Here is a 15,113-nt window from a genome sequence, read left to right as displayed (position 1 = left end):
AGAGAAACCAATTAACCTGACAGTCATGTTTTTGGACTGTGGGAGGAAGCCGGAGAACCCGGAGAGAACCCACCATGCACAGGGAGAACATGCAAACTCCATGCAGAAAGACCCCGGGCCGGGAATCGAACCCAGGACCTTCCTGCTGCAAGGCAACAGCTCTACCAACTGCACCACTGTGGAGCCTATGTTGTACTGTGTGTTTCTCAAATTATCCACGTTTCTTGTTGTGGGTGTGAATAATTTAGTAAGGCTCTGTTTGTAGGAAGAAGCCACAAATCCTCCTCAAAGTGGGCTGAGCCAGTCCTGCCAGCCAATTAACCAGATTCCAGAGTGTTTCTATCGTTACCAGCTGTCACCCTCTCAGGAGGGAGGAGTCAGAAGAGTGGACGACTTATTCTGGCCCAACTTCATGTCATCATGTCTAACACACACACACGCACACGCCACTCCTAGACCCTCCAGACCCACACTGCACATGGAGGACTTTGAACTGAACTAGATTGTGTTTAATCAAGTGTGTGAGGCTGAGCAGAGATGAAACCCTACACATATCTTCATATCTTCTGACTGCCACACCAGCACCACTTTCTCCTTAGATTTCCACTTTATGTAGGTTATTAATTTTATTAATCAGTTGGCTTCACGTATGCTCTATGAATAATTCACAGTTTTATTATAGATTATAAGAGGTTGACTTGGAATTTGCTGCATGTTTCAGGGGTTAATTTGTGCAAAAGTTCATCCTTATTAAAAAGAAAAAGTAGCAAAAAAAATCTAAAATGATTACATACTTCTTTTAGTGAGATACATCTATTTATGTTTTATTTCAAACAAGTTCTTTCTGCATAAGTTTTATAAGGATGCTCTCTTTAGTTTAATCAGTTTAGACAAATTATTTTACATATAACATTTGATTTTTTATTATTATTCGTACACAAAATAAGTGAAAAACAGCTAAAGTCCAAAAGACCTTCAGAGAACCTGAAAAGCTACAAATGATGACACTTAAGACAATACTATGGTAATAATAATAATTAATAATACCATCACTTCAAGAGGTTTAATTGTAAGTAATACAAATAAATGTAGTTTTAAACTTTTGCACAGAATTACAGGGAAAGTTGCACAAACATTAGAAATCCTCTGGTTGTCATACTTCATGTGAGCTCAGTCATGTGGAAACAGCAGCACAACATTTTTCTTGCCAAATTGTCTTCAGTGTTTTATGGTAAGACATATTTAACTACACGTCTTTCAGGTACACTTGTTAAAAGAAGCATATAAGAAAAATATTTACACATTTTCTAGTTGAAAGACCTAATTTCCATTGGTTAACAGATGAGAAAAGGTAGCTAACAGAGATGTGCTGTAATGTTTGTTTTTGTGGACATTTTTCTAGATATTTGGAAAGAATTAATTGTGTAAGAAAAAAATACTATTTATTTTCTTGACAAAGAGCTGGAAATAAAAAAAATCAGAAAATTTTGATGTCATTTTTGTTTTGATCCCTTTACTCTGACAATCCTAAGTCTAAGAGTAAAGGCTGGCTGGGTAGGCAAGTGTAGATTTAGAAAACACCTATTCAGTAGTCAACGGTCACCTCTGTGGTTCTCTGGCCAAAATTAATACAAACCAGAGTGAAAAATTCAAACATGTTGACAGACATAACCAATGCATGTTTAACAGTTTTACATTTTTTTCATGTAATGTTTGTATTAAAGCTCCACCACAGAATGACACTAAAATTATATTAGCACTTTTTAAATCCATCTGTCCTGTCATTGGGATGGAAACAAGTTTTTCTTTCTTACATAATTTTCCACAAATACCAACTTAGAAAAAATATACCCAATTTCTTTATATAGTTTTTCATTACTTTAGAAGGTAAAAATCTAATCTTCTAAAAAATTGCCAAATTTACCACATTAAATACTAAACAAAATTTCTAAGTTGTCTTTTGTTATTTTAACATTTGCAGCTCTAAACAAGGTTTAGAAGTTTGACATGTGCTGAACCTACAGAGGCTCTGAAGAAGACCAGCAGACCTGAGGCAGCAGAAGATTAGTATTATGATGTTATTTTCATCACAACTCTACTGCAGTTATAAATGGTTAGAAATCAGCATAACATATCCCATTTAAGGGTTTAAAGTGGTATCAGTGGAAATGTCTGATATCTTCTAACCTGTGCGTCACATTCTGTTCCTGCTGCTCCATCCAGATGGCCTCTCTGTCCCTTTGGATGATCCTTTTAACTTAATGAACATTGCACATGAAAACCATCCCACATGCTGGCCTTGGCATGTGTATCCAAGCCAAGGGAAAGGGATGATGCCAGAAATATTAGGTTGATGTGATCTGATTTGATTTATAATGTCTGCCTGACCTTTATTACCTGTGTTAGCACTCAACGAGAGGGAGTTCAGAGGCAGAGGAGAGCCAGCAGCAGTGGGAAGACAAAGGCCATGTTACATCTGCAGTTGTTTAAAGTTAAAAGATTAAATTTGAAGCTTTTATAATCCCTCTCTTCTGGAGTCTTAAACCCTTTTTATTCACTTCATCTTCCCTGCCTCCTTCTTTCTTCACTGCTCTTGTATCTCTGACAGTCATCTTCTCCTCTCTGCCTTTTCATTCTCACTGCTTATGTTAATTATAAAGTGTGGTTGTATTTTATCTGTCACAGCCAGATTCAGGTTTCTGATAGAGATTAGAATTCAACCCAAGGGCGATAATATTCAGAGATGTAAGAAGAGGACAAGGGTGGCATAGAGCGGAGGCTTTCTGGAAGGAAGGAGAGTGTAGATGGTGAAAGGAAACATGTGGGGAAGTCATACGGAATAAAGATGGGAAATTATGCAGTGCTATATAAAGGAAGAGGGAGAGACTGGGAACAGGAGAAGAAAAGCGCAGAAAAAAAATTGGCCAAAGACAGGAAAATGAGAGATGATGGAGACAAAGATTGGGTGAAAGAAGAACTAAAAGAAAAGAAGCAGAGGGAGAGGAGGTTTTCATTTCTCAAGTGAAAACTCCCTTCTCATCCGTCACTCACACTTTGACCCCATCTCAATCCTGGGTTTAACCATGCGAGCATGTCCACGCTGCGACATGTCGATGTCAGAGAAGGGAAATCAGGTATCGCCTGTTTGTGTTGTGTTTGGTTGGAGCGTGCATTAATTGTGTTGTGTTCCATACAGGATGCAAGCGGGTCGTGAAACTCTGGAGTCAGTTCCCACGGTGAGACAGGGGTTCCCATGGCAACCAAAGCAAGGGGAGGACACTGGATTACCCTCACTCTTCCCCTCTTTTCCATCTTTCCTTCTGTTTCTCTCTCTCAGTCACTCTCTGTCTCAAGGGTGATAAAGGATTGTGCTCTCATTAATTTTTTCTGCCCTCTTGGGAGCAAAGTGTCCTGGAAGGGGACTTTGTGTGTGTGTGAGATCACAAGTATGGTGTGAATGCGTGTGTGTGTGAATGTGTGCGTGTGTGTGCGTGTGTGCGCGCTGTGGGCTTTATGTATGTGTCCTTGCTTCTTTAACACATTCGTGCCATCCATTGAGTTGGTGCTCACATTTGTGTGTGTTCAGTCCAAACCCAACACATTATTTCTTTAATTTTCTTTTTTAGACTCATTTTAAACTTCACTGCCGTTCTCTTCTGATGCTCCTTCTGTCCTCCAGTTTGGCAGCAAACACACAGCACGTCTGGGAAACTGACTTCCAAGTATGCCACCTTTTTAATTTTCTTTTGATAGCGGTGAATATTAAACATTTAACACTGTTCTGTGTGACTCCACACTTCCTGAGTGAAGCTAACTGAGAAAATTACATCAATTCATGATGGCCATGAATCTCATCAGTCCTGGAATTTTATTGTTTTTTTCCTCCCAGTATTGACAAATGAGACAACATACATCTGCAAATGTTCTTTAAAGGAAGAATGAGTTGCACAATTTAAATTTATTGTGGATATACTTTAAGCCACATGGTTCCAAGGCTCAGATGTAACATACTCCCTCCACAAATATTTGTGTACAATCCGGGGCGTTGCCAGGAATCTTGGGCCCCATGACAAAACAGGAAATTGGGTCCCTTCTGCGCACCTACTGTTAGTTTCTTGAGTTTATCTGACCCATCGAAAGTGTCACAATTAAAGGCATGCAACTGCCTTCTTTTCTGTGGTCAACTACTGATACTAGCGCAAAATATACTGCTAGGGAATTTTACATGCAACAGTTCTGCATACAGTAAGCAAATAGTTTTTTTATTTTTTATTATTATTATTAGCTATAATATGTCTCTCCCCATCAGCAACAGTCATAGGCAATGTGCAAAATATACATAAAGCAATCCAGACTTCTCAAAAATGTTATGAAGTTGCATTTTGTTCAAGCTGCAGTATAAAACTTTAATAAACAATATGTATCGCCATATTTGTTAAAGCTGTGATAATGTTGTGTAGGACTATCTGGACTGACAGGAGGCCATATACACTAATGAGCCCGACAATGCTGTGAAACGGAGTGAAGGTGGGGAAACGGGGCATTGATTTATTCAAGGGCCCGAAACAGGTGGGAATTTACAGCCACCTGTTTCAGTACAGTGTTTACATGTTAGTTGAGAACATGTAAACACTGTTCTCAACTAATACACCACCCGGTTACACAATGTATATATTTCACACCCAAATGTATGCTCTGATTGTGAAGGGCAGAAGGTGAGGTGAGAAGACTCCAACGATTGTATTTCATTCTATTTTTGGTTTTGATCGGAAGACATTGAGACTAAAAGAAGACTCCCAATAATTTTTTTGTCTTTTTCTGCTGACTTCCACATTGGTGACCCCGAACATCTCCAAACATTTCAACATGTTTTTTTAACGAGAACTCACCAGATGCTGCCGCTGCTTCTCCGCCGGCAGCATCTGAGTCTGTCAGTGCCGGGTCCGCTGGTTTCAGACCCAGTTTCTTGCCAGGCGGCCGTTACTCCAACCGCCGCTTCTGTTCTTACTGCCGTTATTAAGCTTGCAGGGTTCTGGTAGCACGATCCAGTACCATGGTTCCAGCATGTGAAACCCCAGTTCCATCTCCATGGGATAACCACAGATGAGACCGAGTGCTTCCATGTAGTTGCTGCTTTGGACTCCGTTTCCACTCGCAATCTGATGGGTCTGCTGAGGAACCCACCAACCGCTAACAAGTACAGTGTGCTCAAGGAGAATCTGCTATGACTCTACCAACTGTCTGACGTAGAGCAGGCTGATCGCTTGCTCTCTCTGAATGGCTTGGGAGATCACACGCCCTCTGAGCTGATGGAGAACATGCTGGCATTATTGGCTCGAGAGATGTGTCCTTCTGTCCTGTTTCTGAGCCAGCTTCCTCCACCTGTTGGCACCTCGCTGGCCAGCTCCCCGCTGATCCAGACAAAAGACTATCGCTCCCTGGCTGAAGAAGTGGACCAGATTTTGTTGGCTTCCAGGCAATTATATTAATGCATTTCTATCCGATGTGACTCAAGGAGAATAGGAGCCTGTTGATGCCGTGGCTGCAGTGACGGAAGGACTTTTGGATTGAGGTTGGTGAGTGTCTGTTTCAACGAACGTCAGTTTCAGTGGGACTTTGTAATAGCTTCTGTCTTTACTTATTTTGGGTGCAGTTTTTTGGTGCTTTTAGGTTATTAGTACATGTTGCTAATAGCTGCTTAATACATGCTGTGTCTTTTGATACATAACCCTGTAAACTTGGCGGACATCAACCCCTCGCCAACATGCTTGCCACAGGTAATGAATTCCCACATTTTCTGCTACCAGGGCAAAGCATGGAGTGGAACATTGTATACCTATGGTAGGTCCACCGGTTTTTGCGCAAGTACGCCGCCTAGACACCGCTAAGTTAGTGATAGCAAAAGAAGAGTTTGCAAACATGGAGCGTCTTGACATTGTACAGCCCTCCAAAGTCCATGGGCATCTCTGTTGCACATGGTTCCCAAAGCAGACGGGGTTGGCGACTCTATGGGGATTTTCAGTGCCTTAACAACACAACCAGTAATGTCAGGTATCCAAATCCTCACATTCAGGATTTTTCTGCCCGCCTGGCTGGAGCAATCGCTTTCACGAAGGTGAACTTGGTGCAAGGTTATTATCTGGTTCCAGTGCAACCCTTAGATGTACCCAAAACCGCAGTTATCATGCCTTTTGGCCTTTGAGTTTTTGTAGATGCCCTTCGATCTTAAAGGTTCAGCACAGACTTTCTAGCGGCTTATGGATTCGGTCTTGCTGTTTTTTTTCATCTATTTGGATGATATATTGGTGGCTCGTCCCTCTGCGGAAGAACACATGATGCACCTTCGTCAGCTGTTAGACTCAGAGAACATGGCATGATTGTGAACCCAGCTAAATGCCAGTTTGGTCTGCCTGCTGTTGAGTTCCTGGGACACAAAGTGTCTTCTCAAGGGGCGGTTCCCCTACCTGCAAAGGTTGAATCAGTTTCCGCTTTTCCCCGCCCTCCCTCAGTGAAGCCCCTGCAGGAGTTTTTGGGGATGGTAAACTTTTATCACCGTTTCTTCCCACGGGCAGCTCACTTCATGCACCACTGATATGAAGCATTTAGAGGCAATAAAGGGTACCAGCAAATAGAGTGGACCCCCAAGAGGGTGCAGGCATTCGATGAGGCCAAACAGGCCTTGGCTATTGCTGCGCTTTTGGCCCATTCAGCTGCAGTGGCTCCTGTGGCTCTAACCACTGATTCCTCTGATTATGCATTTGGGGCAGTTTGTGAGCAATGGGTGGTTGGTGCCTGGCAACCCCTTGCTTTTTTTTAGCAGGAAACTCCGGTATGCCAAAAAATAAAATATAGCACCTTTGATAGGGAACTACTTGCCCTTTTTCTGGCAACACACCATTCCTGTTACATGTTGGAGGGCAGGGACTTTACTGCTTTTGTTGACCATAAGCCTCTCAGTTTTTCTATGGCAAAAGTGTCTGAACTGTGATCGGCTTGGCAACAACGGTATTTGTCTGCCATTTCCGAGTTCACCACAGACATTCAGCATGTTGTTGGCAAGAATAATCTGGTAGCTGACTGTCTGTTGCTTCTGTACATTTAGGTGTGGACTACCTCGCCATGGCCACAGACCAACTGACCGACCAGGATGTTCTGGCCTTTAAAGTGGGTGAATCCAGTTTGCCTTTAGAGGAGGTCTCCTTTCATGAGTGTGGCGCAACCTTTTTTTGCGATGTCTTGACTGGTAAACCTCAACCTTTGGTTCCTACTAGTTGGCGTCGGTGGGTTTTTGATGCAGTTCATTACCTTTCACACCCGGGTTAGGGGTAAGGGTTAGGGTTTAAAGCTTCTGTTAAACTGGTAGGGGCAAAGTTTGTGTGGCCGGGACTCTGTAAAGATGTACAGACATGGGCGGCTTCCTGTTTGGCTTGCCAGCGTGCCAAGGTGCAACGGCAGACTAAGACTTCCACCTTCCAGAAGTTTTACCTATCTCCTGACAATGGTGGACAGAACGACTCGGTGGCTGGAGGCAGTTCCACTGTCAGTTGGGAGTTTTGTTCTTCTGGGAGAACAGATACAGACTTATAGGTGCAAGGCCTCTGTGTATGGTATGGCATTTAAAGTTGAGGAAAACATGGGACCTTTTTTCATGCTCCAAGCAGTGAGGGGACTTTCATCCTCCATCATGTGGAATGCATTGTGTTCTTGATGTACCCTAGCAGATCTCTCCAAGACTCTTTGGAGACCATCCAGTTTCTGACTTTTTAAATAGTAAGACGGTTTTAATTTTATATCAGTGACATGTGGTCAGGGGAGGCAGGTGAGGCAGTGCCTCACCAGCCATCATGGAAAGAAAGAAAATATATAATCATAAAGTAATTTAAATTGTTATATTCATCCGGTGGTTTGTACTAAAAAATATTTATTTTTCATGTAGCTTCACCAATTTCGATTTTTATTTGTTCAAAATCGCTGAATTTTCTTATTTTCTCATTCAAATGCTTGGAAGCGATGCCGGTGAGGCAGCAGCGAGCTCTGCCTCACCTTGGATTGCGCAACCCCTGGCTCTGCGCTGGCTGCTAAGCGGAGAGAGCATGTTGCTGTACGGCGTCAATAAAATGGTTTAAACAAATTTAATATGTGAACTTATTTCCAATAATTTAGCTTATGTATATAATGTACAGTGCTTTTTGTCACCAACTGTGTTTGTGTAACGTGTTTCGTGTAATGAGCGATTATAAACGGCAGAGAACAGGTTCGAGGTGAGGCAGGCAGTTCTCTTGCCTCATGGCAGGGGGCGCTCAAGATCCCAGACGTTCGTCTTGTTCACTCAACTGCCGAGTAAGTGACAGCGAGCTAGGCTAAACGATTCGGGAAGCAAGTCAAGTGCAGCGATAGATTATAATAGAGATAGTGATTTTTTGTTTTGTTTTTTAAGGAAATGTGTGTTTTGTGAGCTACAGTTTGTATGTGTAAGGATGCAGAAGTGAAACATAACTTGTAAACTGCTGTCAATCTATGCATCTATTTGCAAATCTGATTCTGATGACGTCAGTGCCTCACCAGCTATGAACCTCACCGCACGTCACTGTTTTGCATGGCTTATGGATGGAGTACCTTAATACTCTCAGATTGCTGAATTTTTCTTCTGCGTTGTGCATAATCATATATTGTAAGGGGAGAATTCTAATTAGCTTATGATTCTGGTTAAAGACAAAACATGGAGATATTGATGTTGTTTTCCTCCTTATTGGTTCGATTCAGGTCCCAAAGGACAACAATGCAAATCAAACAGGAAACTGGTTTTGGAATTAAATAGGCTGGAGTGTTTCTGTAATAACTCAACATTTAACCCTGTTAATTAAATTATGACATATAGAACAGAATATACTTTATTGGTCCCCAACAGGAAATTGTTTATTCATTGACAAGATACTCCATCTAAGGTGTTAAATTAAGGTGTTAAATATTAATAATACAAATATAACCTTACAAAGAGATCATGTTTATTTATTTATATTGTAAATATATATATATCAGTGACGTGCGGTGAGGTTCATAGTTGGTGAGGCACTGACTTAAGATTTACAAATATAGACACATTGCATATTATCGTTTATACAGAAAATTTACTTTAAATACTTTATAGTACAAACTACCAGGTGAATATCGCAATATAAATTATTATTATTATATATTATTTTTCCGTGGTCCCCGGTTTGCCTATATATATATATATATATATATATATATATATATATATATATATATATTAGTAATTAGGAATTACTAGTGATGTAAGTAATTCAAAATGTTTCAAAACCTTATCCGTGCAAGGAAGCCAGCCAGTTTAAATTAACTCAGCAAATTCTGCTGGAGAGTCTTAACATGTTTAGCCAGGATCATTACAGAAACTCGTTGATGGTATTAAGGAAGAAATTACTAAGTTAGCTTAATTTTGGAAAAAAGCTTGGCTCTCTTTTTCTTCCTATTTCCCGGGTCCTGAGCGGATGACTTCACGGCTGGAAGGAAACATCGAGGCGCACTGACGTCACAGTGTTACAGAGTTTAATCCAATAGGAAAATACCGTATGAATTAACAAGGAAACTGCAGCGTTACAGAGACATACATTCGTTACCTGAGACAAAAGAATTAAAAGAAAAGGGACAAAGACAGAGAAAGAAAAATGCAAATACATGTCTTTGGAGAAGGCTGATGCCAAAAGGGCAGAATAATGCAGCTATCTAAATTATTATTACTGTGTACGAACTTTTATAGTGGAGGTGTGTCTTTCCTTTTTAATATATTCAATTAAGGCGTACCTCTGGTTGACCAACCAGAAGCTACCCTAAACACTCAGAAAAACTTAGAACTCCCCCTAATTTACGCCAAAGATCAAAGGCCATTTGCTCCTTGGTAGAACAATGGAGCAAGCAGCTGCATCCTGGTCTTCTGGGTTCTAGGGCCATTTGGGCAAATAAAAGCATAAAACAATACTTCACAGATACCTGTGAAATTCGGAGTGTCTCCCGTTATCTTCTCCTTAAACAAAGCTAAATCCAGTAATTTGGTTTAAGGAAAGATTACCTTCACAAACCTAGTTTTGCTCATCTGCACTCAGCATCTCCAAAGATTTGAATCTTTGCCTTATCACATAAATCCTGAACAATTTTCTAATACTAAACAACACATTTTCATTGAAACAATTTCCATTTGATTCAGATATTATCATAGACAGTACAATTTTCAAATACATTCAGCATTCACCATTCTAAACTAAGATAATGCACTTTGGTTAAAAACTTGCTATTAATACTTAGAAAAATGTTAATGATCTCAACATTCTATATTGTATTTAGTTTAAACCATGGCTTCTGCCCTGCAGTAGATGCTAATTTTGTGGCTTCCTGGGCTTCTGATAACACAGCAGGAACCTCCTAAAAGATCTCCTTTGATCTGCATTAATTTTCTGCTTCTGAATACTTACAGATAGAGTAGTTTTAGTTTCAAATCCCTTACCCCAAAATTAAGAAATTTGTTCAAAATCAGACTGTTCATTATAACCTTTACACCTGGGGTAAGATTAGCTGTATTAAGCACTAAAAATAATTATTTTTCCTCAACAATGGCTTAAAAAAATTATGTGGTTGAAGTACAGTTTGTTATGGGATATTTAACCAAATTATCTAGGGTATAAATTTATATTTGAAGCTGTATGTTGACTATAATAAAAAAAAAAATCAGATTAGTTTCAGGTTGTATTTCTTATCTTATTGTCAAAGTGCAGTTTCCATCCATCCATGGCAAACTTTTGAAGTTAGACTAGGAAATGAGAAGACAGGCCAGAAAGGTTGTCTGTGTTTTGACATGAAAACTAAAATTTAAGCCATGAGTACTTTGAGAAATTCCACAATGAATTCAAACTTTTGTTCGTAACATTTTCAGAATGAGTTGCTATCAAATTGTCATTACACCCAGTTCATATTATAACAGTTAAAGTAAAATACTGTACAGCTGAGTATATATGAAGTATGTTGTCATACTGAAATGCTGCCATGGTGACGACCCTTAACTCTGTACCACGTGGTTCGAGCGAGTGAGCATTCTGGCCATCCTGCTGAATTGTGTGACTCTGGGGATGTTCCAGCCTTGTGGACACACTCCATACTTTCTACAGGTAAAACACAGTGTCCCACCCACACGCACACATATGAACTTAAATGAAAAAGAAATTAAGTACAGCTTTGTACCTTTATTAACATACCTCAATTTTCCTTCCACTAATCAGTTCACACTAATCCTCTGTGCGTGTATGTGTGTGTCTTGGTGATTAGGCTCTAGACGATGGGATCTTTGCATTCTTTGCTGGGGAAATGGTGGTGAAAATGGTCGCTCTCGGGGTAATAGGTGAGAAAGGTTATCTAGGCGACACATGGAACAGATTGGACTTCTTCATAGTTATTGTGGGGTGAGTATCCTACACACACACATACACACGCATACACGCACCCACACATCTTACCACACACCAACATACGCTTGACATTTAACTGGCATTAAACAAGTGTCTAAGCTTTACACAAAACACACACATACACACTTTTGGCTCTTTGTTAATGTCAGACGTGTGTGTGTGTGTGTGTGTGTGTACCATGTATTTAATACCTTGTGGTATACATTTTCTTGACACATTACGTTGTGGGGACTACAACGTAATGTGTTGTCCCCACAAGTCTCGGTCCCCGCACTCTTGTGGGCTAGCCTAGCCCCCACAAGGGAAATAATGTTTATGGGTTAGGGTTTAGATCTAGGACTAAGGTATGAATTGAGTTTTGGTTAGGGTTAAGTATGTAGAAATGAATGAAAGTCAATGGAAAGTCCCCACAAAAATAGCGTGACAAACATTTGTGAACATATTTGGAGATGCTGGTGTGTGTGTGATAGCTTCATTGAATGACAATTGCAGAACACGGTCTTCGTAGAGAAGCAGACCCTGATGAGTTGTTCGTTCAAGGCTATGTATCCCAAAGAAAGAATTTCCTGTGGGCTTCCAGGCTGATCCAAATGCCATTATTGTTTTGTTCCCCCCGTTGCAGAATGCTGGAGTACTCTCTGGACGGACACAATGTCAGCCTATCAGCCATCAGAACTGTTCGAGTTCTCCGCCCACTGCGAGCTATTAACAGAGTTCCCAGTAAGCTTAATTCCTCATTTTTTCTCTGACATTCAGCTCATTCATAATGTGCTGTATATTTATTGCTTTTCTCTGAGTGAAACTGTTCCCCTGTGGCTGACAATAACCACTGACCTTAGTTCCTCTTTTCTAAAGGTTGTATCATGATTTCTAAGCTTATTCTTTTCTTTCAGAGTGTAATACAGTTTTTTGTGCAACAAGGCCCAAACCAAACAAAGCCATTCCACAACCTTAAGTACCTGCACTGTAAAATCCAATTGGTTCACTTTACATAATAAAAAATGTGCAAACTCATTGCCTCAAAAAATTAAGCAAAGTCGGATTAAGATTAGTGAGTACGTAAACCCCATTCATTTTAGGTAAGCAGTACTAAATCTTCTCTCATACACTTCTTTGACTTGTTAAGGTTTTATTGGCTCTTGTGGTCTTAATTTGAAAATAGTCAGACAGAAAAGTCAGTATTGAGTATTAAAAAATTTGTGGCCAAGGTCATCAGGCCAGGATTCGAACCTGTGACAGCCACGGCAAGGACTAAGACTTCTATAGGTTGGTTGTGCTCTGCCCTGCACCACCACAGCACTCTTCTCTCCCACTTCACAGAATGTCTAATTAGACCTAGACTTATTTTATTGTCATTGCTCAAAGAAACATAAGTAACATTGGCAATGAAATGTCATCACTTGGCCACCGGAGCATACACAGAAACACATGTGTGGCTATAATTACATAATAAACAAATAATAAAGTATTGCTAAATATATATAACTTAGTATTATCAAGAAGTCTCAGACAGTTTTAGTGGTGGGATTGTTGAGCAATCTGATGGCCAGTGGGAGACAGCTATTTCTTAGTCTGGCTGTTCTGCAGCGGATGCTGTGGAATCTTCTGCCAGATGCCAACTGGATAAACAGACCATGGAGAGGATGGCTGGAATCAGAGAGGATCTGGATTGCTCTGGCAAAGCAGTGTGTGTGTGCAATGGTATGGATAGGGGGGAGTGGAGTCCCAATGATCCTCTCCGCTGTCTTCGCCACTCTTCACAGAGACTTCCAATCTGAGGCCTTGCAGCTCCCAGACCAGATGGAGATACTTGTGATCAGGAGGCTTTCAATGGTTCCTCTGGTTCCTCTTTTCATCCGTCTCAGAAAGTGCAGGTGCTGCTGTGCCTTTTTCACCAGTGAAGTTGTCCAGCTGAGGTTGTCTGTAATGTGAACGCCCAGGAACTTAGTGCTGCTAACAATCTCCACTGCTTTGTCGTTAATGAGGAGTGGTGTGCGGTTCTGTCGAGACCTTCTGAAGTCGACAATGATTTCTTTTGTCTTGTCGACGTTCAGGAGCAGTTTGTTTATTCTGCACCAGTCCACAAGATGTTGTACCTCTTTTCTGTAGTTCACGTCATTGTTGTCCTGAATTAATCCCACAATTGTGTCATCTGCATATTTCATGATGTGGTTTGTGTTAAACCTGGGACGACAGTCATGCGTCATCAGGGTAAACAGCAGGGGGCTCAGAACACAGCCCAGGGGGGAAACATTGTTTAAAGAAATGACATTGGAGGTGTTATTACCCACATGGACAGACTGAGTTCTGTTGGTGAGGAAGTCCAGTTGCACAGGAAGCCCAGGAAGACCAATTTGTATATCAAATCCTGGGGAATGATCGAATTAAATGCTGGGCTGAAGTCCAAAATCAGCATCTGTACATGGGTGACTTTTAAGTCACACATGAGGGGTCAATGGTGTAGTACAGTGATATATGGAAGATGTCCGTGAGAACATGGGCTAGCTGGTCTGCACATTCTTTGATCAGCCTTGCTGGAATGTTGTCAGGACCTTTGGGCATTTGAGAATGCCAGAGCTTCTCTGCTTTAAAGACAATATAACTGAGCTCCAAGCTGAGGCTACAGATATCCAAGTGAAGGAACTTAAAGCAGCACAACACAAAGAGCAAGATGAATATGATGAGATACTGGGCAGTACATCAACAGAAACTAGACCTTCTCAGTCTCATTTAGCACCCCAAATAAAATATACTCACAACAAGAGGATGAACATAAAGTTCAGACTGCCATGCCCAGCTTTGGAATTCCAGCTTCAACTCTTTGACAGATCCCTGCTGTATGGCACAAAGAATTCAAAATATCTTGACAAATTGGAGATCCAGGAAAAAAAGATCGCTTCACATTTTCCAGTCTTGCATGACAAATTGAGCATGGCCTCCTCCTTGGCTTTCAGAGACTGAGATTGTTGATGCTGTCATAAGGACAATTGTCCTGGGGATGCAGTTGCAGAGCTACCTAGAGGGAAAAAATGACCATACATTCCTCGCCCTGAGAAGAATACTGCGCTGCCATTATCAGGAGAAGAGTGCAACAGAATTATATAACCAGCTGTCATCAGAAGCACAGAGCATTAAAGGGACTCCTAAAAGTTTCCTGGTGAAAAATTTATATACTAAGTATGTTAAATTTTAGCATACTTGACCATACTACAAGTCAGACTAATCATGAATATACTTCAAGTTCACTTACGATTAGTTAACTTAAAGTATGACATTTTGGAACAACTCATTTTGCGCTTAGTATAATTTAATAGTAATTAAATTGTATTAAAGAGTACTAAGTGTACATTTTTAGACAACTTAAGTTGAACTTAGTGAACTTTAAGTATATTGCTTTTATGTAATAAAAATGTGAAAAGATTTACATTCTATTTGGTTTAATGAACGCACCAGCTGCCTTCTAGTGGTGCATGGAAGAATGTCTCTAGGTGTTCAGGGATGAAATTTGCATTCCATACCTTGATGACATCCTTATCTATAAAAGCCATGTTGAACTGTAAAGTAAAAATTGTTTATTACGTCTCTTAATAAATTTATTTAATTCTTTTACTTATTTAACCACATTAGTTTTGTTCAATC

The 15,113-nt window shown here is 40.5% G+C and overlaps 1 protein-coding gene across 3 annotated transcripts in view; it reads left to right on the top strand.

The window, feature by feature from the left end:
- Positions 1–15,113, top strand: part of LOC122829855 (voltage-dependent T-type calcium channel subunit alpha-1G-like) — a 174,154-nt gene that overhangs the window by 46,954 nt on the left and 112,087 nt on the right. For all 3 annotated transcript variants that reach the window (XM_044114740.1, XM_044114742.1, XM_044114741.1), the window contains 3 exons: positions 11,084–11,177; positions 11,335–11,468; positions 12,097–12,194. In XM_044114740.1, coding sequence (XP_043970675.1) covers positions 11,084–11,177; positions 11,335–11,468; positions 12,097–12,194 — 326 coding nt within the window. The remainder of the gene's footprint in view (positions 1–11,083; positions 11,178–11,334; positions 11,469–12,096; positions 12,195–15,113) is intronic.

This window comes from Gambusia affinis, linkage group LG04, assembly GCF_019740435.1.
Source record: "Gambusia affinis linkage group LG04, SWU_Gaff_1.0, whole genome shotgun sequence".
NCBI classification, from domain to species: Eukaryota; Metazoa; Chordata; class Actinopteri; order Cyprinodontiformes; family Poeciliidae; genus Gambusia; species Gambusia affinis.
This window is presented reverse-complemented; position numbering and strand designations above follow the sequence as displayed.